This window comes from Sturnira hondurensis, unplaced genomic scaffold (assembly GCF_014824575.4).
Source record: "Sturnira hondurensis isolate 20B ecotype Veracruz unplaced genomic scaffold, ASM1482457v3 Scaffold0006437, whole genome shotgun sequence".
NCBI lineage: Eukaryota > Metazoa > Chordata > Mammalia > Chiroptera > Phyllostomidae > Sturnira > Sturnira hondurensis.
Window position 1 is genome coordinate 1,484,671 of NW_028079068.1, and position 26,389 is coordinate 1,511,059.

The 26,389-nt window shown below is 43.2% G+C and overlaps 1 protein-coding gene across 1 annotated transcript in view; it reads left to right on the top strand.

The window, feature by feature from the left end:
* The window catches only part of KDM7A (lysine demethylase 7A), a 72,712-nt gene that overhangs the window by 14,246 nt on the left and 32,077 nt on the right, over positions 1–26,389 (top strand). Inside the window, exons 2-6 of the mRNA XM_037049075.1 lie at positions 15,399–15,484; positions 20,865–20,982; positions 23,289–23,449; positions 25,178–25,319; positions 25,630–25,816. Coding sequence (XP_036904970.1) covers positions 15,399–15,484; positions 20,865–20,982; positions 23,289–23,449; positions 25,178–25,319; positions 25,630–25,816 — 694 coding nt within the window. The remainder of the gene's footprint in view (positions 1–15,398; positions 15,485–20,864; positions 20,983–23,288; positions 23,450–25,177; positions 25,320–25,629; positions 25,817–26,389) is intronic.

The following is a 26,389-nucleotide window of genomic DNA, read 5'->3' on the forward strand; positions in this document are numbered from 1 at the left end:
GTGCATACAGGTACCAGGTTGTCTAGACCGGGATTTTACACGTGTAGCAGTCTCTGTCCACATCCCCTGGCTTTCTGAGTTTCCATCTCTATTTCTGTGTCTGTCTTTTATCTCAGGAAGACTTGCTGTTGAAAGCACTTGGCCCGAGGGCTTTCCTAGGCTACAGGAGCTTGGCAGCTTACACTTCAGGCAGACTGGAAATTCTGGGCAGTTACTGGCTCTACGGTTGTCTGTTGGGAGACAGGGTAAATGCCAGCTTCCTCTTCCTTGGTGGGACCGTGCTGAAGCCCTTTGTGCACAGTCTTCCTGATGTTCCCAGAGGGGTCTGTGCCCCTTTACATACCCTCTCTGGCCCCTTCCCTGTCTCACGTTTCCACTCCCTTCCCAGTCACTGCTTCCGGGGCCACCTCCCCCACGAACACCTGCACTCAGATTTGTGTGTCAGGACCTGCTTCTGGGAGAACGAGGCCAGTGGAAAGTCATTAATGAGAAGAAAGGTCATAGCGAGAGATAATGGACTTGAAAGTAGAGTTTGGATTCCATTTATTAAATGGCAGCTGGCAGATTTTTTACACGATAGTCACATTTGCGTATCAGTGCCAGTGTCGTAAGTGCGCCTCCATTTCTTCTGTGTCTGTGCGGACGCGCTGGGAACGAGGCTCTCAAAGCTGCCCCTCTCCTCATAGTTTTCCAGTCCTGCTGCCTCTAAAAGGTGTCTTGCCTTGAAGTTTATGTGTGATGGGATTTTAATTTGAAACTGTTGCTGTTTTAATTTCTCCCCTCCTTTGTTTCTTTTGAATGCCTTTTCCCCCAAAACCACCAGAAATATTCCATAATAAGTGACCTTTAGCATGGGAGCAATTGCAACATTCCCCAGATTAATCAGAATGTAAAAAACTTCTAAACCACTTTGCCATCTTTGGGGAATGATATGATCTGCTTAAATAAGATATTTCTGTAAGTGAAGGTTCTACTTGTGAAATGTGGCTGAGTGTCCTCAGGAAAGTTACTCAGGAGATAAAATCCTTTATATGTCAACTATTTTTAGGTGGCTGTGGGCAGACACATTATACTCTTCTTACTAGAATGCCACACCGTTTAACTTGGACGGGGAAGTGCTACGCAGGGTAGCTGTCTGCGCAGCATGGTTGTTGCCGTGTGGTGGACCGTTTGTGCATGAAGTCGCCCCAGACCAGTGGGGGTTTACTGACAGCGCTTCGTCTTTTTCCTCGCCGTACTTTCTGGCTGCCTCAGATCTGCTTGGGCAGCCCCCACTGCTGTTTCTAATCTTCTGTGTTTTCTCAACTGGAGAAAAACTTAAGGTTTCAGTGGGGAATCAGACAACATGTCTTCCTGAATTGTCCACTCTGTCATCCTGATATGTTGGTGACAGTAGGGTGGGCCCAGCCAGGGATGAAGGCAAGCCGTGCACAGGGATTTTGCAGTTACTACTCATGTGGGTCAGGCAGGCAAGGTTAGCGTCTTTGAAGTCAGAGTGTTCCCGATGCTGGACCGCGGCTTTGAATTCTTCCCCGGGGACAGAAGCTTTGCCGGGGAGTGAGGGTAGTCCCGGCTTGTAGAGGATTTCACCCAGGCGGCAATAACCAGATGGTTGGTATACAGATGGGCTGTGTCTTGCTTCTTTTGGAGATTGTGTATTTTGACAAGGTGTCAGCTCTTTAGTGGAAGAGTACTCAGTCTTTAGATTCGAACCTAGACAGTTAAGTATATCGTCATAAGGGAAATCCGAGACAAACATTGTTTATAGGTTTCCCTTGAGGTTAAAAAGACAGTTTAAAAAGTTTGGGCATGTTAATCGGTTATTGGCTTTTTTTACTCCTGTGTGTCCCAATACTGTGTGTGAGAAATGCTTGGTAACGCTGTCACTGATTTGGTGTCCTGTGGTGTTAAGGGAATGGTTTTACTGTACTCGTGACTTACTGGTAGCTTGTATCAAATGTAAAATTGTAAAACATTTTTTGATTTTGTAAATTTAATTTGTAACAATTGTAATTATAAAAACGTTAAATTTGCAATCAACTTTTCACAGCTGGTGACTTGGAAAATTAACTTCTGAAACATGTTTCCAAGGTGGACCGCTCCCCATGGTGTTTCATGACAAGGGAAGGAGAAGGAGCTGAGGTCGGCTGTATCTGTCACCTGTGCTGCACCCCCAGCTTGAATATGCAAAGTGCACGTCACCTTGTTGAGCTCTTGGGGGAGTCCAGCTGGAAAATGAAGTCATTCGATCTCAGACCAGCACCTCCCAGTCCTACTGGACCGTGGACTCTGGGAATAACCTTAGCTCCTGTGAGACAGTTTCAGGAAAGCTCCTTCGTCTGCCTTGGCCACAAATTGGGGTCCCTGTGATTGCCCCTGTAGTCTGATAACTTGCTATAATGGCTCACAGAGCCCAAGAAAGCACTTTGCTTACTGTTACCAGTTTATTGTAGAGGATATTATACACGTTAGAGGGAGGCACAAAACCGAGGTTCAGAAGGGTCCCACACGTAGGGGCTTCTGTCGCTTTGGAGGTTGGGATGTGCCACCCTCTTGCCAGGAGGATGCGTTACCAACTGCAAAGCGCTCTGAACCCCTTCATTTAATGTTTTGATGGAGGTTTTATTGCTAGGCATGATGGATCAAATCATTGGTTATTGATGATTAACTCAATCCCCAGCCCCACCCCCCACCTCAGTGGTTAGGGGGCTGGGGCTGAAAGTCCTAACCCTGTCTCACCGGTGGGCTCCTCTGGCAACCAGCCCCGCCCTGAAGCCATCTAGGAGCCACTCAGAGTCACCGCATTAGCATACACCCCGGTGTGGTTGAAAGGGGCCGGTTGTGAATAACAGAGATGTGCCTTTCACCGTCACTTAGGTGGTTATGTGCAAGGGTTTCAGGCACTCTTTTGCCAGAAACTAGGGATGAAGATCAAATGTATGTTACTTACTATGTCACCATATTACAAGGTTTCGTTAAATAACACTGTCCCCCCAATAACATGATTCAGATTTTAGTCACCGTGATATTTTAACTTCAAAAAGTGCAGCGTTGGCTGCTGGCTCTGTGGCGTGCAGATCAGCACAGCAGTGTGTGAGTAACAGGTGCACGTCTGCTTGCCAGTTCACACGGCAACAGGAAGTCACTTCCTCGCCTCCCAGGGATGGACCCACACGACAGCTGAGCAAAACTAGGTCATTGAAAGAGGGAAGTGACCAATAAAAGTGAAAGTGCAGCAAAGAAACAAAGAGTAGGGATTCTGGAGGTTAAGTGGCCCCCCCTTAGAATGCTGCGTTCGATTCTTCGCCAACAGAGAGTTTTCTAGCGTGAACACTTCCTCCTGGCGTGGGGGCAGTGCGGTCTCTCCCCCGAGGTCCCAGCACTGAAGACCGTTTCCAGCAGAGAAAGGTTATTAGGGAACGAGATCAGCTGGACTTGCCTCCTGTCCTTTGTAGCTGGCTCACCGCTCAGTGTCCTCAATATAAACATTGTGATTTGCTTTTATCTTTTATCCCCAAGGTATGAATGTGCCCTGAATATATTAAATTTTCTGTAGGTGTCTTAGACCCTAGAAAATACAGCTTTCCTTCCCATACTCATGATGGGAAGTAAAATTGTCAACTGGGTTGAAACAAGTCTGGTTCATCTTTTAAAAATGTAGTTATTTCTGTTGATAATCGATTTAATCTGTGTGTTCTTTTAATAGATACCTTAGTTGGAAAATCCAGTTGTGATAGGGACACTTAGGAGCCACCTGGAAGGAAAATAGGACATGGGCATGATATGTAAGTCTGCAGTGAACAGGGCGACCCTTTATTTACAGCAGGATTATACCCGTGGCTGAACCCAACTGGCAAATGTATGGACATTTCAGAATAGTGTTTTCAAACGATTATCAGTTATTTACCCTCACATTCATTTTCTGCCCCATTTTATTTGCAAAGTTCACATTTGAACAAGCTCCTGGATGGTAGCCCAAAGTACGGTCTCCCTGCGGTGGTTAGAACCCCTGCTTTGTGTCGGTCAGTGACTGCTTTGTGAGCCCTTCTCTGTAATCAGCTTTAGGTAGATCTGGGGGTAGGAAATTCTGAGTTAGTGGGTATCACTGTTGCCTTTAAAGAACTTGAAGTCTAGTTAGAGTCGCAGAGTTTCCGTGGACATCACTGTGAGTGAGGGACTGTGCCAGCCTCTGCGCTGGGGCTTTAGCGTAACCTGTCTTCAAAGGCCACTTCTCTGCCAAGCCGGCTGCAAAAAAAATCATCTGGGGAACTTGTTAAACTAAAGATTATTGGGCCCTGCCTATTAACGTTTCCCTGTAGATCTAAGGTGGGATTCAAGACGTGTTTTTCTTGTCTTTTTAAAAATATGCAATGCACGGTAAAAAAGCTGCCCCAGAAAGGTCTGTGGGGGAAAGCAATCCTCCCTCTCCCGTAGTCTGCATCCGTTTGGGTTTGTTTCCCGGGGCTACTGCTTTTTACCAATTTTTTTACATATCGTGCCAGACGTGCACTGCGCGTTTACAAACGTGTCGGTGGTGGGTTACGGGGGGAGGGGCATATGATAGAGATTGTTCTGCATCTGGCTTTTGTTTCTTAACAGCATATCTTGGAGATCTCTCTGTATCTCTTCCTACAGAGCTGCCTCATTCTTTTGAGAGGCCGCCTCATAGCCGCTTGTAAAAGCTCTGATGCTCAGCCAGGTGTGGGAGCCACAGAAAGACCGAGTTTTAAAGTTTAGAAAAAGTTTTCTTGAAATGTTAATTCCTTAGGTCCTGCATTTCACAACAAGGAAGTGGACTCATCAAGCATTTCACGTGTTTCTAGACATAGGTTGCTTCAGCAAATTTTTGTGTAATGTTTCTTCTTCCTTGTCACAGTTATTAGGTAGAATTTATGTCAAAAATACCTGAAGGCAGTATTGGACACACTGATATACATACTGATTACATAACATTTTAATTCTGTCCTTTATTAAATAAAGAACATTACCAGGCAAACCTCTATGAAATTGCTGCTGCTTATCCTTTGTCATCTTGGCAAGCTTTTTCTCCTCCAACCTGATTTTCAGAGTTCTTAAATTCTCACAGCACATTCACTTGGGGTGGTCCTTCTCTGCTGTTTCCCTGGTTATAAATAGAAGTTTAATCTGTCTCCATGAAATAGCCCATTCCCTGGCACCGTGGGCATCATAGCTTCCCTGGGGGCCTCCCTGTGCGGGGCTGCACAGGCACCAGTGCGTTGCTGAAGAGGAATAAGAAGCGTAATAGCCTGAGCGCTGAATGGCCAGTAGAACGACCCAGGATGGTGAAAAGCACGTATGTTTAGCTTTTTGCCTATTTCAGAAATTTCAAACACCTTTTCTTAGGACATTCTAATAGATATTCGTACCTTCATGAGAGAATAGTTCATATGTGCTTAATCATGAAGATCCGTTTAATCTGTTTGGGCTTTACATTGCTCACTGTGTGTAATGCTTCCGTGTCAGGTGGACAGCGACAAGTAGAACAAGCATGTTTTCTGCGCTCAAGAAGCAAAGAATGTAATGTATCAGCATGCAAATTATATCTGTGTCTATATTTCACATGTTCCTCTTGGAACAAAGTTCATTAGAAGCTTGTCAGCAGGATTTTCAGCTCTTTCAGGGGCGCGTTTGGTGAGCACACCTGTCGGGTCTTCCACTCCCTTATTTCACTCCCACGTTCCTTGTTCAATTCCTCGTTGTCGTGTCTCCCTCCGTCACCCTTCCTGGGGTCCATGTGCAGAGTCCGCTGGTTGGGGATGGCTCGGGAAGCCCTGGGGCAGGCGGAGGCTTGTGAGGCAGCTGTTGGAGGCAGGAAAAGTAGCTCATTTTCTAAGATTGTTACGAATCAAAGGAATTTGGTTCAGAGTTTGTACTTTACTTAAAACCCTTGTTAAATATAGTTAAGCACATAATGTGCCAATAAATTACGTTAATGTGTCAAATATAACATCTTCACAAATTGAACTATGTGATACTCAACTTATAAAGAAAAACACTTGATTTTATGAAAACAGTTATGTGTCAGCAAGAAACTAATAGGAGCTGGGTTTTTCCTGAACCACGGACGTAACCATAAATCACTGGCTTGATTCATTGAGAATGTTTTATGTATACAATTGTAAACTTTTACGTCAGCTGATGCCCGGCAGTCAAACACCTCAGGACCAAAGCACTGCGCGTCCAACGTGAAAACGCCCGCTGTCGTCCTGGGACCCTCAGGGGGGGTGTCGACCTCCTGAGCCGGCACTGGTAGGGACGGCAAGGCTTTCAACCAGTGAAACTGTTGTTTTACAGTTTCATTCTGAGCATTTTATGTGGACTGATTAATTTTGTTAATAATTCTTTGAGAGAAATACTGTCATTATCTCCGTCTTTACAGTTGAGGCAAAGAACAGGCAAAAGTGAGTTACCCAAAGTAACGCAGCCGCTAAGTGAAGTAGCCAGGATTCTAACTCGGGCAGACCGACTTAATCAAAACTTAATCAGAAATTAAAAACAGATTCTCTCTTTTTCCTCCTTAAAGAATGACCATTGGAATGTCTAATTAAGTGTTCTCTGAAGAAACATCATTGAAGAAAAATACTGAGTTAATCCTAAAGCCAAGTTTCTGTTGAGGCTCAGATCTCTTATTTTACCAATAATGAGCCCAGAGCTCTACGAGCTGTGCCTGGTACCTAATAGAAACACAGTAATACTGATGGCTGCCATTTATTGCTTAATATATTTACTGTGCCAAGCCCTGTGTTTTATATATTTACATTTCCTGCCCTGGTTAATCCTAGGGGACTCCTGCGCGGGGAGATGAAGACATTTGCTTCCCCCACCCCAGGGGCAGAGCTAGAAACCAAACCAAGCCTTTCTGATGCCCCAAACTCCACACCCCGTGGAAGGCAGTTGACACCTCTTCACCTGGTGGCATGTCACTCTGCTGGACAGGCCTTGCCTGCCTGTCCCAAGACCTCGGCTCACACCAGAGCTCAGCAATAGGAGAGGAGATATGACGAGCAGGTTGCCCCCCCCAACCCCTGCCTTGATAATGTTAGTGTAGGGCTTCAGGGGTCACACAAAGACACGGTCTTCTCATCAGGAGGAAATCCAGTAGCTTGGTGCTTTGGGTGAGAAGGCAAAGTTTTAAAATATCTAATTCATATATTGAAAGATCTTTTCCTTCTTACCAACTGTTGCCGTTAGCTTCTACTTCCAATTCTTACATAGTTCACGCTGAACAGACTTTTTAAAAAGTTGCTTGTAACTTTACCACCACGTATCTGTAGCAGACAAATATTCAGCACAGGCAACCCACAGAAGTCACGGGGGGTCATCCTGGTGAGGGGGCCTGTGCCTGGTGCAGAGAGACATCTTGAGCTCAGTTCAGAAAACAAGTGTATATAAAATAGCTGAATATCAGACGTAAATGAGTGGAAATGTGTGTCAGTAAAATGTTTTGGGACTTTTTCCATGGGGCAATCTGCTGCAGCGCTGCTGCGGGGGAGGACCCTGGGTTGGGCGGGGTTGCCGGCCAAGAATGGGGAGAGCGTTTGAGGCGAGAGGACTGACTGCCCAGGGCAGCCCACTGGCAGTCAGGTCTTGGAGGATTCGGCCGCCCTGCTGTGCCAGCGCCAAGAGTGGAGAATGTAAGTGGGAGCCTTCTCTGAGGGGAAAAGAGAGTGTTTGGCTGATCCTAGGGAATTCTGGTTAGTCATTAATTCAGTTGTGTTCTCATCAAGTGTCAGAACATGCTGGCTAAGCAACAATTTCAGAAGATAAAGACAATGGAAAGCGCTCAAGTCGTCACCGTCCCATTTACCAAAAGGCATTGAGGCAGTTGATGGAAGCTGTTCAGCAGAGGTCCGATCGGCACCCCTATGGGGAGCACCCCCCCATACACAGTGTTCTGACAAACACTAAACATTTTGCTGTTAGGAAAAAGTGGGACAACTTGTTTATGAAGGAGAGTTTCACAAGAGAAATAAATGGAGTGGGAGAGACTAAAGAAAGATTGAAAATGATTCTTACAAAGTTTGCTTTCAGAATTCTGCATTTTGTGTGCCCCACTGGGTTTGTTCTTCTGTCAAAGGCCCAGTGATCCTGAAATTATTTTACGAGGGGGTCAGGCGTGGGGGAATGTACTCCACCCTCAGAGAGAGAGATTGAAATGTATTAGTGCCCTTCAAAGATCTGAAATCATCTTTTTGGTTTAGGAACATTTAATTTTTATGTTTAATTTGATCTTTTAAAATGGTACTTTAGTGGTTAATTTAAAGGACTTTTTTTCAGAATTACTAACTTATCAATTTTACTGTTTTTACTAAACTCACCCACTTCACTGTTAACTTCTGACATCTTTAAGGAGTGTGAGCTGGACGTGTTTTGCCGTTGACTTGCACTGGGCAGAAGGAGGTACAGAGCCCACGGGGCGAGGCTGGGGTGAAGAGGTTCGAAGCTGGAGGGGGATATCCATAGATCTTTCTTGAGGATTCTTAGCTAAGTTTTCCCCAAAGTGTCTTTGGTGGATTTGGATGTCCGGATCTTCTCTTCCTTCCATACCTCACCCTTAGTGACATATCTTAGATCTGCATGGACGAGTCTATGATAGATGCTGCTTGAGGTTTTCCGGGACGCATCTAACACTACTTTCTCACTCAGTTCTCTCGGTGTAGCCATCCCTTTTAAAGGATGAGGACCGTGGTCATAGTTGACGTAGGACAAGACAGACCGTGGTGTCTAGAAGAAGTGTCACGTTGGCCTCTGTGGCCTTGAGTGGCAGTTCTGGTCCAAGTGCAGCACCTGTTGACAACGAGTGAACCTCACTTTCCAGGACAGTTCGGTTTAACTCTGGGTCACCGATCGTAGTGATGCCTCTCACACATCTTCTCACTTACCTCCAGTGGGTTTTTCCTTTGCTGCACCGTAGCCATCTGCCATTACTGACTTTGTGTTCATCCCAGTTTCAGACTCCACCGCCTCTGAAATTTTCAATTCTGAACATTCGCCTTTGAGCATGATCTCCACGTTACTGACTGCATGCCCCAGGCTCCCACTGAGTCAGTGCTAGGGACACGTAGAGATCCCTCAGACCATCTAGCCATCTTCTCACTCCCTCTGCAGTCTCCATGCCCTTTTGTCCAGCTTAGATTTTACCGTTGGTCGTTATATTAACTCCCTTGTAAAATATCCTCAACTCCCTTCCCAGTCTTTTGCCGTGGACGGACCCAGTCTCCTCTGGGTCTGCGCCACATGGTTGACCATCGCTGGAAAACAAAGCAGTCACCTGGCTGTGCAGAGATGGTTTCCCTGGGATTTCATTGTCACCGATCTCAGGGGGACTCCCCGCTCTGCCCAGTGGCATTATTGTGTTTCTTGGTCTTTCCTTTCTTCACATCAACCGTTTTGTCCATTCTTCTCTTATACCTTTCTGCCACTTTCCAAACTCAGCTGATTATCTCACACCAAACTAAGCTGTGGAGACAGAAGCCTTCGGGACTGTAGTGTGATGCCCAGTTTATCTTTTTTTTTTTGTCCTTTCTGCTTTTTGGTGTAGGATCTGAGAAACCATTTTTTGATTCAGGAATGTGGAAACTTGCCCCTGTGCTTTATTTGAGGAATTTTATAATTTTACCTCTTACATTTAGATATATGATCCATTCAAGTTAATTTTTGTATTTGGTGTTATGAAGGTCTGAATGCATGGTGGATATAATATTCTATAAATGCCCATCAGGTCATTTTTTAAAAAATTAAACTTATTGGGGCAACATTGGTTTACAAAATGATACAGGCTTCAGGTGTACAACTGTACAGCCTCACAAAACACCCTCTGCACACTGCATCATTGTGCACCTGTTGCCCAGTGCAAAGGCCCCGAGTATCTTCCCTTCATCCACCTCCACCTGCCTAACCCCCTTTCCCCTCCGGCTGTCACCATGCTGGTGTCTGTGTTGTAGGCATATGTGGGGTTTTTGTTTTGGATTGATCTCTTACCTTCTTTCACCCAAGCCCCCCAACTCCCCTCCCCTCTGACAGCTGTCAGTCTGTCCCATGTATTTATGCCTTTGTTTCTGTTTCGTTTGTGAGTTTATTTTGTTCATTAGATTCTATATATAAGTGAGATCAGATGGTACTTGTCTTTCTCTGGCTGGCTTATTTCACTCAGCATAGTAATCCCCAGGTCCGTCCATGCTGTCCCAAAGGGTAAGATTTCCTTCTTTTTTACAGCCAAGTATAGTAGTCCATGGTGTAAATGTATCACAGCTTTTCTATCCCCTCATCTACTGATGGACACTTGGGCTGCTTCCAGACATTGGCTATTGTAGATACGGCTGCAGTTACCTTCGGGGTGCTTGGATTCTTTTGAATTAGTGTTTTGGGTTTCTTCTAATATATTCCCAGCAGCCGGATCACGGGGTCAAAAGGCAGGTAAGGAAAACTTGTACTGTTTCCCACAGTGGCTGCATGAGTCCATATCCCACCAGCAGTGCACTGGAGTTCCTTTTCTCCACGTCCTCGCCAGCACTTGTTGTTCGTTGATTTATTGATGATGGCCGTTCTGACAGGTGTGAGGTGGTATCTTGTTGTGGTTTTAGTCTGCATCTCTCTGACGGCTAATGACATTGAGCATCTGTTTGTCCTGTTTGGAGAAGTGTCTATTCAGGTCCTTTGCCTATGTTTTAATTGGATCGTTTGTTCTTCTGGTGTTGAGTTGTGTAAGTTCTTTATACACTTTGGAAATGAACTCTTTATCAGATGTTTCATTGGCAAATGTGTTCTCCCATTCAGTGAGTTTCCCTTTCCATTTTGTTGATTGTTTCTTTTGTTGCGCAAAAGCTTTTTACTTTGATGTAATCACATTTGTTTATTTTTTCCTTTGTTTCCTTTGCCCGAAGAACTATGTTGGCAAAAATATTGCTATGAAAAATGTCTGAAATTTTACTGCCTATGTTTTCTTCTAGGATTTTTATAGCTTCATGACTTATATTTAAGTCTTTAATCCATTTTCAGTTTATTCTTTTTTTAAAAGTATTTTATTTATTTATTTATTGTTAGAGAGAGGAGAAGGGAGGGAGAAAGAGAGGAAGAGAAACATCAGTGTGTGGTTGCCTCTCGTGCACCCCGCACTGGGGACCTGCCCCACAACCCAGGCCTGTACTCTGACTGGGAATTGAACCACAACCTTTTGGTTCACAGCCCATGCTCAATCCACTGAGCTACACCAGCCAGGGCCATTTTGAGTTTATTCTTGTGTGTGGTGTAAGTTGGTGGTCTAGTTTCACCTTTTTGCATCTGTCAGTCCAATTCTCTCAACATAAGTCGTGTTTTTTAATCCTGTGGTTGAAATCTGTGTATTTCATTGATTTTAGTTTTGCCTCTTTGTTCTATCGGATACCAAGAAAGCTGTCAAATCTCCCAGTACAGGTGTTCCTATTACAACCTCCTGATGAACTGAAATTTTTACCGTTATCAGGGAACACATTTATTTCATTACATGTTTTGCTTTGGATTCTATGTGGCTTAATATTAATATAGCTGTGCTTTCTTTTGATTACAACTTTCATGGTATGTATTTGCCTGTCCTTTTGCTTTTAATCATTTTGTGTCCCTGTTCTATGCATCTCTCCTATAACTGGTAAATTATATTAAGTCAACTGGATAAAGTCTTTTTTTAAAAATATATTTTATTGATTATACCATTACAGTTGTTCTATTCCCCCCCTTCATTCCCCTCCACCCGCACACTCCCTCCCCCACCATTCTCCCCCCCTTAGTTTATAACCATGTGTCTCAAGTTCTTTAGATTCTATATTTCCCCCACTATTCTTGCCCTCCCCCCTATCTATTTTCTACCTACCATCTATGCTATTTTCTGTGCCTTCTCCCCCCTTCTCCTCCCACTCCCCTGTTGCTAACCCTCCATGTGTTCTTCATTTCTATGGTTCTGCTCCTGATCTAGCTGTCCTCTTGGTTTGCTTTTGTTTTAGGTGTGGTTGTTGATAACTGTGTGTTTGCTGTCCTTTCACTGTTAATATTTTTCATCATCTTTTTCTTATATAAGTCCCTTTAGCATTTCATATAATAAGGGCTTGGTGATGATGAACTCCTTGAACTTGACCTTATCTGAGAAGCACTTTATCTGTCCTTCCATTCTAAATGAAAGTTTTGCTGGATAAAGCAATCTTGGCTGTAGGTCTTTGGATTTCATGACTTGGAATACTTCTTTCCAGCCCCTTCTTGCCTGTAAGGTCTCTTTTGAGAAATCCGCTGACAGTCTGATGGGTACTCCTTTGTAGGTGACTGTCCCCTTATCCCTTGCTGCTTCTAGGATTCTCTCCTTCATTTTGGTCTTGGCTAATGTAATTATGATGTGCCTTGGTGTGTTCCTTCTTGGGTCCAACTTCTTTGGGACTCTCTGAGCTTCCTGGATTTCCTGGAAGTCTATTTCCTTTGCCAGACTGGGGAAGTTCTCCTTTATTATTTGTTCAAATACGTTTTCCACTCGTGGCTGTTTCTTTCCCCCTTCTGGTACCCCTATAATCCGGATGTTGGAACGTTTAAAGATGTCCTGGAGGTTCCTAAGCCTCTCCTCATTTTTTTGAATTCCCATTTCTTCATTCTTTTCTGGTTGGATGTTTCGTTCTTCCTTCTGGTCCATTCCATTGATTTGAGTCCCAGTTTCCTTTCCATCGCTATTGGTTTCCTGGAAATCTCCCTTCATTTCAATTAGTTTAGCCTTCATATGTTCCTCTAATTTGTGACTATAATCAACCAGTTCTGTTAGCATCCTGATAAACAGTGTTTTGAATTGTGCTTCTGAGAGGCTGGCAATTTCTCGGTCACTGAGAGTTATCTGCTCTGGGACTTTGAGTTCTTGCGCCATCTTTCGGGCTGTTCGTTCCTGTTTTGTAGCAGGATCGGAGCCCTAAGTTGTTCACTAGAGCAGGGCAACTAAGTCGCTGGGTTGTGACGTTATATGTGGGGGCGGGGTCAACGAGGAGCAATGGCGTCCTGTCTGCCGCCTCCCGCTGCAGCCCCCACAGGTCTGCAGTTGCCCCTGTCACCGGCCCGAGCGTTTCGTCCCACTGCACTCGAGTGTGCCACTGCTGTCAGCCCTCGCTCCCTGGGGCCTGCGTTGTCCATCTCACTGTGTGCGAATGTGCGACCACGGTCAGTCTGCCCCACACCCTGACTGGGTCCAGGCTGCCTGCGCGCCTAGGTCGGGGGATCTTTCCCGCCCGACCCTTCTCTGCTGCTGGCTCCGCCCCTCTTACCTTCCCGGTTGAACGGTTCGTTGTTGTCGGACTTCTGTATTATTCAATTTTCTGTTCTTTGGCTGTGTCTTTGTTCTCCAAACCTTTGTTGTATTCAAATTTGGTTGTGGTAGAAGGCACAGTGTTTCCACCTATGCCTCCATCTTGGCGGAAGTCTGGATAAAGTCTTTTAACTAGAGCTTCCAGTCCATTTGCATATAATGTAATTAATGATATTTTAAAATTTCTACCTGCCCCGAGTAGTGTGGCTCAATGGGTTGAGTGTCACCCTACAGACCGAAAGGTTGCAGGTTCAATTCTGTCATAGCAGATGCCCGGGTTGTGGGTCTGGTCCCCAGTTCTGGGTGTGCGAGGGGCAACTGACTGATGTTTCTCTTGCACATAGATATTTCTCTCTCTCTCACTCCCTTTTGCTCTCTCTAAAAATACATAAATAAAATCTTTTAAAAATTCTACCTCCGTTTTGTTTTGGAGGTAGAAGTTTTTTGTCTGTTTTTCCCTTTATTTTGAATTACCCTTTTTCCATTTTTTCTGCTACTAGTTTAGTAGTTACACTCTCTGTTTCTGTTCTTTTAGTGGTCTCCCAGGAAATTGTAATGGGCACCCTCAACTTATTTATTGAAATCTGATGTTAATCAACCTTCTCTCTCCTGCCAGTACAAGTGTCTTAGGACCCTGTGACCCTGTTGTCCTCTTCTGACTCAAATGTTGCCATGTGTTTCAGACCTTTACATGTGGCCTCACGTGACATTATTTTGTTCATGTCGTTAGTATTCATGTACGTTTACTCACATATGTATGACTTTTCTTAGCTTTTTCTTTCCCTTTTTTCTTGCATCCCAGACCTCTCTGTGGCCATTTCCCTTCTGCAAGAAGTACGCTTTTTGGTGGGTCTGTTAGTGTGGGTTAACTGCAGGGGACTCTGTTTGGGTGGTCCGTAAAGACTTCCTCAATTCTGCGTTAGTTCTGCTTTGTTTCTTTTTCAAGTGCAAGTTTTAGTTGAGTTTTTGTTTTGTAACTTCTTGCAAGTACGAACACTTATCAAATTTTACCCCAGTAAATTACCTGGGTTGTAGCAAAACTACTAGGGTCTTTTTAAAATAAATTACTCCTGTTTTTAAGATGTCACCGATAGTTTTTTCAGTCCCTAGTTGGCTCGCTTGAGCTTTATTTGTATTTAAGCGCCACTGCCATGTACTCCACGGGATGGAATATTCCGAATACAGTACCTCAAGCTAACTGAACCGATTAATGAGGGCTCCGCGACCTAAAGCGGAACCGTTAGGATGCAGTGATGTGACGCATATGCACTGCCCACCTCTAGCTGACGACTTTACTGTACTGTGAAGTATAGTAAATACCTCCAGCCACACTTTGAAGTTGTTTGTGTCATATTCTTTCGGGCCGCCATAACAAAATACATTAAGACTAGGACACCTAAACAACTGAAATTTCTCACAGTTCTGGAGTCAGGATGTTCCAGACCAAAGTCCATCAGTGTTGACTTCTGGGGAGGGATCTCTTCCCGGCTTGTGGACAGCCCCTTTCTTGCTGTGTGCCCATGTGGCCTTTCCTCTTCGTGTGCATGCAGTGGGGGGGGGGGGGCGGAGAGCGAGAGCGCGAGCGTGCGCGCACCAGCTCTTTGGTGTCTGTCTTACATCTTATGAGGACACCAATCCTATGGGATCAGACGTCCCGCTCTCCGCTTAACCTTGATTACTTCCTTAGAGGTTTTAATCTCTGAAAAATGCAGCCACACTGGCAGTTTGCAGCTGCAGCTTGTGCATTTTGGGGGGACACAAACATTAACTTCATGACAGGTGGCATTTACATACTGGTTGAGGTTCTTCTGGCTTGTAGGTGCATCGGTCTTACTAGTGCGTCTCTGCCCCGTCTGACAGCGACTCGCTCCCTGTGTGTCGGGTGTGTTCTGCTCCACAGCGGTTTCGCAAGTGTGTGGGGAAGAGAGTAAAATTTATCCTTGTGTGCTTTCTGTGCTCGACAAAACGTTGGTGAAATTGGTGTGATTTCTCAGGTAAATGCCAAGCAATCTAACATAGTTAAGTAAAGATTTTAAATTTGTTTTCACATTGGCTGTATTTTTCTTTACCTTAGCTGCGTTGGAGTGGAAGAACATCATGCTGTCGACATTGACCTGTATCACTGTCCCAACTGTGCCCGTCTGCATGGCTCCTCCTTGAGTAAGTACTACATGCTCAAAGGAAAACTGAAGTTCAGTACTTAATGTGTACGTGATACTTTAAATGAGACTGTGATTAGTTATTCACACCTACCTGGGGCTATAGGAAAGATATTTCTGAAGATACTGAGAATGTTGTTTTGTCTGAATTATTAACTTATTAAATATGTCAAAATATTAAGGGAAAATACTATTCTTGATTCCCAGTGCAAAGCCCCCAAACTCAAGTACATATTCTCAAAGCTTTCAATTTGAGAAGTGTGGTATAGCAAAATTTTTCTGAATCTGGAAACTGATATTTTTAAAAAGATTTTATTGATTTATCTTTAGAGGGGAAGGGAAGGAGAGAGGGGGAGAAATATCAATGTATGGTTGCCTCTCATGTGTCCCCCACTGGGAACTGGCCTGCAACCCAGGCATGTACCCCGACTGGGAATCGAACCACAATCGTGTGGTTCACAGGCTCATGCTCAATCCACTGAGCTACACCAGCCAGGGCTGGAAACTGATTTTAACGGTTTTTATTTTTATACATTTTTTACAAAGATCTTTCGGTAATACCTTGTGCTAGTGTACTGAGGAAGACTTTATTCAGATGCACACACATGCATTGTATTTTTAGGGAGAAAATTAGGGCATTGATGTACTAAAATAAAACATGTGTTTCCCCAATCCAGTCATCAAGTGGAGTAAGGTCTGGGGTCCTGCCCCAGCCGCCCTCTCTGCTGGAAGCCAGTCCCATCCACAGGAAGAACGAGAGGGGAGAAGGGCCAGCCCAGGGCTCTCTGGTCTCTTCGTCCGGGGCTGGCGGGGCCCGGGGGTGGGGGTGGGGCTCTCTGGTCCTCGGGAGGGAACCAGCAGCACATATAAGGTGATACTTATTTTTAGATCCTGATAAATGCTTCAGAAGAATAGCTTGAAATAATAATTATTGTACAGCTGTGAGAGCTGAGATTTTAAAAGCTTTGGAATATGTTTGGAATATGGAACTACTTTTTTTCTTTAAAATTTAGACTGAAACTAGAGTTTTTGTGTCTACTAAACTAAAGGGAGACACTTGAGACTTAATCATTTTAGAAGAGAAAGGAACCCTTTCCTGAATATGCTTTGAGAAACACTTGGGTCAGATATAGGTAACCCATACATATAAGCTCTTTATTTTGAATGTAGCCTTTTTTGTGGTACTTTTTTTAAAAATAGAAATCTTGTTCTGAGGTCATGGGCAAGTAATTTTTTAAAAGACTTACTGGCAACTGACTGCTCATATGTTTTGTTAGAAATGTTAATTTACCAATTTTGTAAGAGATTTAGAAATTTAAACTATATGAATGCATTAAAATATTTGCATGTAAAGTACAGAATATCTGTTTTACTGCTATAAAATTTGAGGTTAGCAGGTTGGTAGAATTGTTACATGCATAACTGGCTAATTTCTTGTCATAAATATTTTAAAGGTTTTTAAAAAATTTTGTATAGCACTGAAGTAGGTAGTATATCACTTGATATAATTATTGATTGAGTATAATTCTTGAAGAAAGTAAATAATACTGGGTTGTTACCTGAAGAAGAAAAACAGAACTAAAATTGATAATAGTTTTAGTTTAGAACTTAAGTATATCATCCTCAAATGAAATAATTTAAATTTAATTTTCATGAACTAGTAAGTGGGTTACTATGAGGCAGAATAATGTATTTAAGACACTGCTACAGGTGATATACTCTATTTTTTTAATATGATATAATTTTTTTCCTGGTTTGCTTAGTTTGTTTTTTATTTATTTATTTTTTTTTTATTTAATTCTTGTTCAAGTACAGTTTTCTGTCTTATATTCCCAGCCCTGCCCCCCCGGTGCTCCCCACCTCCCTCCCATTTCCGCCCCCACCTTAGTTATTGTCCATGTGTCCTTTATACTTGTTCATGTTGATTTAATTTTTTAAAAAGCTTGCCAGTGATCACTAAATTGACTTCACAATCTGTGACGGATCATAGCCTGCACTTTGAATAACAGTGCATCGGAGAGAAGGCGGTACTACCTGGCCCTTCGTGTGCTTCTCGTCCTTGAGTGACAGACGATCGGGCATTGGCTGTCTCCTGGGCAGAAGTCCACCTCTGAGCACCCACAGGGAAAGGGCCAAGCTGTATCAGTATCTGTATCAGTAATCTCTTCATCTTGATTTAAGGCTCGCCGTGCCCACTCCTTCCCGTGTACCCCCAATGTGGGTAATCCGCTTGGTCCCTCGCCCTCTGCTAGTAAGCCTTTCTTGCTTGCCACACAGGGCCTTCTGTCCCTTTTCGAATTCCCCAGGAATCCTTATTGTTACAGGTACCATCGCAGTAGTATAATACACTCTTAATATGGTGCACGTGGACTTGACCCTCTTACGGGAATGAAGAACTCTATTTGAGGACAGGCATCAAAAAATAGTTTACCAGTTAAGCGTATATGCTCAGTGTTCTTCCTGCGTGTGGGATATAGATTCAGAATTTGCTCTCTTTTCCCTATGAACACTATTGAAATGTTTCTTTATTGGCTTCCTTCCTTTAAGAAGTTAAGCTAACTCTTATAGTAGCTGATTATTTTTGTGTCAAACATGTTGGCCCAATGGGACAGTTGTAGCCCTCTATTTAGCATTCTGCAAGTCAGAACGCTTGAAAGGAAACAGTAATTGGCAGTTTTTCGAGTGCCAGGCACTGTGCTAAGTAAGTACTTGACCTGTGTTTTCTCCTTTGATATTTATAGCAGCGTGATATGGGAAAAATGGTCTAGGAGCTCTTTCATGTAGCTGTTTGGCAAAGCTAGAGTTCAAACCCAGAGCCGTTCAGTCCCACTCTGCTCTAACTCTAATCTGTTCAGCAGAAGCGAATGTGGTAGCGTAATTACTTATCGAACGAGCAGCCTTTCCTTTCTTTCCAATAATGATGCTCACTGTTGACCTAGGGCTTTGAAATAGGCTGTTTATATAAGAGAGGGAGGAACCAAAAAAGCCCTGGAATTTTCTTCTGGAGAGCAGGCCCCTGTAGTACAGGCTTCCCCTGCTGGGTGAGCGTTCTAGGAACCCATCTGGATCAGTGTGCCAGCTGGCGTTGTTGTGAGAGGCTGCGTTTGGCTTTAGTGAATTTTTTTTGTTTTTGAAGATTCTTGGGTTTGCCCATTTCAAGATGGGTAATTATTGAGTAGACCTGCCCACACTACACTGAGTGTTCAGCAGGTTTTGATAAAAAATGGCATGACCCCCATCTCCCACCCTCCCTGTTCACCAGATCTCATCCCTAGCGACTTTCTTTTGTTTCCCCGAATGAAAAAAGTCCTCAGAGGGAGGCCTTTTGCTTATGTAGAAGCGGTGGTGAAACAAAAAATGACAGAAGCACTAAAACATATAGAAATCAATGAGTTCAAAAACTGTGTTGAGTGGTGGAAAAAATGTCTCACTGGATGTATTGCATTACATGGAGAGTACTTTGAAGGTGACTGGAGTTTAAACATGCAAGAATGAACACATGATTTTTTTATAAATAAAGTCTGAATTTGGGGGATCCCACCTTGTACACTGGTAAGAATGTGAGTTACCTACCACTTTTCCGAAGGCAGTTTTGAGATATGTAGCAAGTGTCCTTAAAATTTAGTCTTTCTTCTAGCATTTCTAGGAACTCGTCCCAAGGAGTTAATGGTGGGAACAGATTTATGTGTATGAATGTTAATCTCAACTCTGAAGGAAGATTCAGGATGAACTAAATGCTTAAGAATAAAAAAAATGATTATAATATGATGCATCTACAGCTATATCTTTAAATAATTGTAAGCTGCCTTAAGTTGCTTTTGAATATTTAATGAGGAGAAAATGCTCATAATAAAAAGGATAAGCGGAACAAACATTGTGATCCCAATTGAAAATAAAATGGGGGTATGTATCTATATATGTATGTGTGAGGAAAAAAGGCGGGAATTAAATACTCTTGAATTTTAGTAGTGATTTTAAATCAGGGAAAATACGCACTCTCAAAGGATGCCTTAATAGGATTTTCTGCTAAGGTTGCTTTATGATTCTTGGTTTTCAAAAATGGAATTTGCTGTCGTCCACAGTGAGGGTGTGACTGCTATAAACCACTTGGGAATCTTGTTTTAGACTCTTGGATATGAATTAAGTCTGATTTCCACCTCTGTTCATTACTTAGTGTGACTTCTCCTTCTCTGCATGAGGAATCAGCATTATTATGTTACCATCTTTGTAAGGTGGAGGTTTGAAGACTCACGGGGTTGTTTCCTCCACCCAACATTTTGTCAGGAGAACCTTCAAACGTGCAGGAAGGGTTGAGAGACTCTGCTGTGGACACTTGGTGTTACCTGCTTTACCACGTGTCTGTCCATGTAGCTACCTCACTATCTGTTCATCTGACTTTTTGATGCATTCTAAGAAAGTGGCAGACATCAGTACGTTACCCAGAATTGTGGGGGTTTTAGGCTTAAGAGTGCTTTTCAGACTTTAAAAATATATATGTATTAACAAAGCCGAAACCTCGCATTAGTGCTACACAGAAGATGTGTCGGTGGTGCCACCCTGGTGGAAAGAGGAATGTGGTCCAGAGCGCCTCCCTCTGCCTCTTCTCCATCGTCCCCTTAATTGAGGGCCCCTCAGCCCAGCTGGAAAGCTCATCCCCTTCACTCGCACACTGGTGCCAGGTGGGTTAAGTGACCTGCCCAAGGTGGCAGAGTGAGTAGCGGCCGAACTAGCAGTCAGTCAGGTCTCCTGCTTGATTGCCGTGGCCATTGGAGATTGCAGCCTCCCGGGGCTGTGCGCTGGAAGTCAGGACGAAGCTGTTTGTTCTGTGGGGCTGCTCGTCTTTCTTTAATTGTGAGGCAGTCACCAGCTCTTCTTCTGTCACTGCAACGGTGCTTATTAGGGGGATAAATCTGACACAGAGAGAGGAACTGTGCTGGTGAAAATAGAGTTCCGACGTGGGGTCAAAGGCCCTGTTCCGAGAGAATGATTTGGATGATGCATAAAAATTCTATTATGACCTAACATCCTAGTGAAAATCATCATTTTAAATAATTGTGAGATTTTATAGTGGGTGTAAATGTGGATCTTATAAAGGGCTCCGTCTGCTAATTTGAATTCCTTGATTGAATTTAAAAATTACTTTGAAATAAAAGAGTAGGTTTAAAAAAATCCCACAGTTAATTGCGTATGGTAGTTATGTTCTATAGTTAGTTACTAGTTACTATAGTTCTATAGGTAGTTACTTCTTCAGCCTAGAAATGCATTAAAAATGTGAGTGTTTTTATTGTGCTTAATAATTGTTACGTCTGATTGTATAACAACTGGAAAGCACGTAGCATCATAGGTACCCTAATGCTTCTTTTTTGTATCTGAAAACGCAGTGAAGAAGAGGAGGAACTGGCACCGGCACGACTACACGGAGATTGATGACGGCTCCAGACCAGTGCAAGCCGGAACCAGAACCTTTGTGAAGGAGTTACGTTCGCGAGTCTTCCCAAGGTGTGCAGACCTGGTCTGGCCAAAGAGAAGTTGAGAACGTTAGCTGATAAACTGACATTATCTAAATAAAGCAGTGTTTTTAAATGTCAGGGTACAAGCCATGATTATTCTCAATAAAGTTTTTACTTCTTAAAACAGAATGAAATAGAGGACCTCGGTACATTGCAAGTCAGAGGACTGACTGAGCATAGAGCTCCCATGGCACTTTGTTACCTGTGCGTGTGCTGGGCCGCTGCGTAAAACACGTTGTTACCTGAGGGTCCCAGTCCACGCGAGCGTGGGATACAGCATTTCAGGCAGTTGTTCCAAGTACTCGGCCCCTCGCAATAGCAGCTACCGCTTCTCTTCCACCTCACCTAGTCCCGTTTTCAAACTCTGTGTTTCTTTTTTTCCTCATCTGCCTCTGCTCCAGGCCTACCGGCAATACCCATGCCCATTGCTCGGCCTCCCTGGGGCAGCAGGACTGGGCTGCCTGATTTTGTACAGACAACGGGGAACGTTTGAGTCACCTTTGGCTGGAGGAGAATCAGCAGCCTTATACCGCAGGGGTGCCGAACTCAGTTGCACCGGGGGCCACATCAGCCTCGCGGTTGCCTCCAAAGGGCCGAATGTAATTTCACCTCCCTAACAGTCGAGGAGTGGTTATATTTATACAGTCCCCAAATTATTTCAGACTTCTGAAGGCAACTGCCAGGCTGATGGGGCCCCAGGTGAAAATGAGTTTGACACCCCTGTTGCACAGCATTTAATCATGCTGGAGATAATTTTCTACTCAATGCCGGATGTCTGTTTAAAGTGATGATGCTTAATAAGCTTTTACACAAAATCATATCCAGGCTTGTTAAAGAGAGGAAGCGCACTTTAAATTTAAATCACACACATGCAACCTATTATGGAACTATTTCAGATCCTGTAAATCTTTTGCTATTTCTTAGCAGTCTCTAGGATTCCTCTCTCCCTCCTCCGTCTTTAAACTGAAACATGCAGTGTAAGTAGCTACTGTCGGCTCCCTCAGGTCTACGGGGAGAAAGAAAACATTGTGGATCGTGGTTTCCATGTGATTTTTGCGATATTAAAGGCCCTGTTCTCCAATAGTCTCCTTTATCAGTTTCGAAGTCATTGGAGAAATGTGTTTGTTTTCCTTGCTTTGCTGAGAGCCGGGGGCCGGAGCTGGCAGCGTGGGGCCGTGTGCTTACTGGCTTCAGAGAGGCTTGTGGGTCCCCTACAAAACTGTATAAACACCTTAGCGTCCATGTGGGAATGTGCTTTTTCCCCACCCCCAGGGGGAGGAGCCATAGCTTTCATTTTTTTCGAATGGGTTTGTGATCCGAAGCGCAGTGTTGAAAATCCTGGCCTGGGGTTCCTGGGCCTCCTGTGCCTCAGTGGACACAAGTGAGAGCTGGTTATAGAGAGGGTCTCCAATGTCCAAATGGTGGTTACCATTAGGTGACAGTCTTTGGTTTTGTTTGTCAACTCCATAAACCTTCACATCATTTATTAATTAAATTACACATACTTGATGTGATGGACACAGAAGTGTACGAAATAAAGCGAACAGGCCATCTTCCTTCTCCCGTTTTAAGACTTCCTTCTCCCCTGTTTAAAGACATTTTGAGACCCTTTTCTACATAAATGACATTCAAAACACTTATATAGAGAGATGCATGGATATACATACGCATCTAAGTTTTAAAGGATAGAAAGGGTTATGTTATGCCTATTTCCTGTAACTTGATTTCTTAGTCTGTTATACTCCTGGGTGTTCATCCATACGTGTGCAAACATTTGTATCACTCCCTAGCTGCTGTGTGGTCTGCAGCAGCATGTGTGCGCACTGTAGCCACTTAGCCACGCTCTTTGATGTGCGTTTCGTTTGTCTCCGGTTTTGTTCCTCCGGAAAGTGCTGAGTGGCTTCTGATCTTGTTAATTTTTTTAAATCCAACTACTCATTGCACCTAATTGTAAGCATCCTATTATTCTATTATCGCTTCTAGTGTAGTTTATGTGAACATTTGCATATTGAAATATATATTTTACTATAAACTGATTTGTTTCTCTCATTATAGTTAAGGTATTTGATACACTATATATAATATATATTCAATGATCTGTATTGGAGTAATTATGAAGTTTACATTGAAAGGGGCTTTATTAAAAACCATTTTCTCCAAAAAAGGAGAATTAGTTACAATAGGTTGAGAACCACTGTTATTGGATAATAGTAGAGTATATGAATTAACCCATTACCAGAGATTCTTTGAATTGAACTGAACAGAGCTGACATCTCACTCTCCCGTTTTCCTTAGTGCCGATGAAATCATTGTGAAGATGCATGGCAGCCAGCTGACACAGAGGTATCTGGAGAAGCATGGATTTGAAGTTCCGATTATGGTCCCCAAGTTAGACGACCTAGGACTCAGGCTCCCTGCACCTACTTTCTCTGTTCTCGATGTGGAACGTCATGTAGGTACGAACTTTGGAAAACACGGTAAAAGTAAAAGTGACATTGCCCTAATGATATTAAAAGTCAAGTGAAAAGCAGTTAATTTTGTTCAGTTTCCTGGGTCAGGAAAGGTGAAATTGAATATCGCCTGTGTTGAAAACTTTTTTTTTTCTCAGCAGACCTGGAATTGTGAGAAAAACAGAATGAAACATTCTGCCTATTCTTGTATCCTCAGACTCACCCTGCTGCCTTTTTTTTTTTTTTTGCTTGTCCTATTTTCTGGTGCTTGCTTAGGAAAAGCCATCACTGCGGGGGTCACTGCAGACACTGGGAAGGCAGCAGGGACCTGGGTTAGGCCCAGCCCCGTGGAGATTCAGGTGCAAGACTTCTGGACCCTGCTTTAGTGACCTGCTCTCGAGAGAATAGCCATGCAAAAGAAGAGATATTTTTAAACCTCTTTTTGTGTTTATGGCTTGGTGATATCGCCATTTAGTGATGTCTGGACCGAATTTGTTATTTTGAGGCCCAGAAAGGCATAAGAAAAGAGGGGAATGTTGTTCATCTATTGCAATACTGTTGACATTTTTAGTTATTTTAATTATTCTCTTCATGGTATTTATAGAAAGAGCTGACTACGTGGAGATGTCATTTCTTGTCAGCAGTAGCTAGAGATTATTTGAGGATTAGATCTCAAATCTAGCTTGACTCAAAACTGTGCGTCCATTACAGTGTTTCCCCTGAGCGTGAACTCTGAGAGCTCGTCCTTGTAACTGTTCTCCCAGATAACTGTTTCACAGAGGAAATTCAGATAATTCTCAGTATTTGATAAATTAGGGGACAAGGCTGAGTCTTAACCTAAAACTGTTTGCCTAGATACCACTGTGAATAAATAAAGTGTAATGTAAGTATAGGGAAAAATCTTCAAACTGTTCGATAATTAACTTTTTAGTACTGCAAAGCCCTTCAGTGAACAGAATGGTCTTGCCTCCTAAGTATAAAATAAATTCTACTAGACAGTATTTTTTAACTTACATAAAGTTACATTAAAAAAGGAAAGTCATTTATTTGTTTTCTATTTCAGATTGATGATTTCCATATTTTGAATTCTGTCTTATCCTGCAGGACATTGTAAAACTGATTGTGCTTCTTCCTAGGGTGACAGTGTAGCAGTGTGTCAGCAGCACCTCGTGGTGTTACAGGACATTTGCAAATTAATCCCAACGGGCACGAATGTGAACTGATTTTTGCTTCCTAACCACTGATTTTTTTCTTGAAGCAGAGTAGCAGAGGAGAAGACACTAGCAGGCACACAGACATTGTTTGTCTTAGTTCCCTCGGTCCCCAGTGACTGATCGGTTTTTCAAAATGATGGATTTAGAGTCATTGTGTTACGGAAGCGAAAGGGGGAAAAGTCAGCCCCCGCTTCTGTGCCTGAGGAAGGGGAAGCCCGGGCCACGTGGCAGCTCCCACACACCAGCTACTGCATTTTCGTCAGTGTGAGAGCTGCAGGCAGGGAATCATTGATATGTAAAAAGCCTGTAAATGCGTACATTTTTACAATCATCGTGAATTATGCAGTTCTGTCTCAATTGCTTTCTTTCCTTCAAAAACCATCCCCCTTTTCAAAAGTTCCATTTGGTCTTAAAAATGCAAGGCACAGGAGAAACTTCGTCTGGGCTATGTATTTCTGGTTAGGGCATCTATTGATGTAACTTTTAAGCCCAGTAATGAGACTACAATTTTTCTCCGCAGGTGGTGACAAAGTGATAGATGTCATTGATGTGGCAAGGCAGGCCGACAGCAAAATGACCCTTCACAATTACGTTAAATACTTCACGAATCCCAACAGACCAAAAGTGTTAAATGTGATCAGCCTTGAATTTTCAGATACAAAGTGAGTAGTTCCGAACATTTTGGGGTTAGTCTTCTGAGTGTTAGCGAAGCGCAGTTAAATGATAAGTTTACTTCAGTGAGAAACATAATTGCGACTTCTTAAATGGCCCAGTGGTGCCAATGTGGTAAATTTTGTTTTGGCATGCTCAGAGTATTTAGAAATACAGGGAGTTTTAAAGTATTGTTGTTAACCTTGAGTTTCGTTTAATTTCTTGGTCTGGGTTGAGATGGAAGATGCCATTTTAAGAAGTTTTAATATGCATGATGTGGGCGTGTCTGTGTGTGTGTGTGTGTGTGTTTCTTTTTCAAAGGATGTCTGAATTGGTGGAGGTCCCCGACATAGCCAGAAAACTTTCCTGGGTAGAAAACTATTGGCCAGACGACTCAGTCTTTCCCAAGCCGTTTGTTCAAAAATACTGCTTGATGGGAGTGCAAGACAGCTACACGGATTTCCACATCGACTTTGGTGGGACTTCGGTTTGGTACCATGTCCTCTGGGTAAGACGCCGGTATTTCTTTGTTCTCCTATTGACAAAAACACGTAGTCCTGTATTTGCAGGGTGCATTCATGCAAATGGCATTTGCAAAGAGGGAAGCTTTTGTACTTTTTAAATAGGACCTATCATGTTCCTGGTAAGCATTATGATTTTTTAATCTTAAGTAACAGAGGAGCTAGCTGTTAGTTCTTAATCTATATTTAGATTAAGATTAAAATCATTTGCTTTGCCATGATTTTAATAAACTGGTCTCTTGTAGCCTTTTGTCTTTCCTCCCTATTCAGTTATCACTTAATCCCCGAATCAGTACCAGAGAAGGAGCAAAATTACAGTAATAGTCATTGCTTCTGACCCTAAGATTAGGCTAGGACAGCTGGTTGGATAGCTTATCAGTCAGGAAGGTCTTTAAAAATCCTAATTCTTCTTGGCAGCTTATATTCACCTTGCTTTGTCTAGAACTGTGCTATTTAAGCAATAGCCACTTAGGCATGTGTGGCTAAATTTTAAGTAATTAAAATAAAATAGAATTTAAAATTCAGTTCCTTAGTTGCACTAACCACATTTCAAGTGCTCA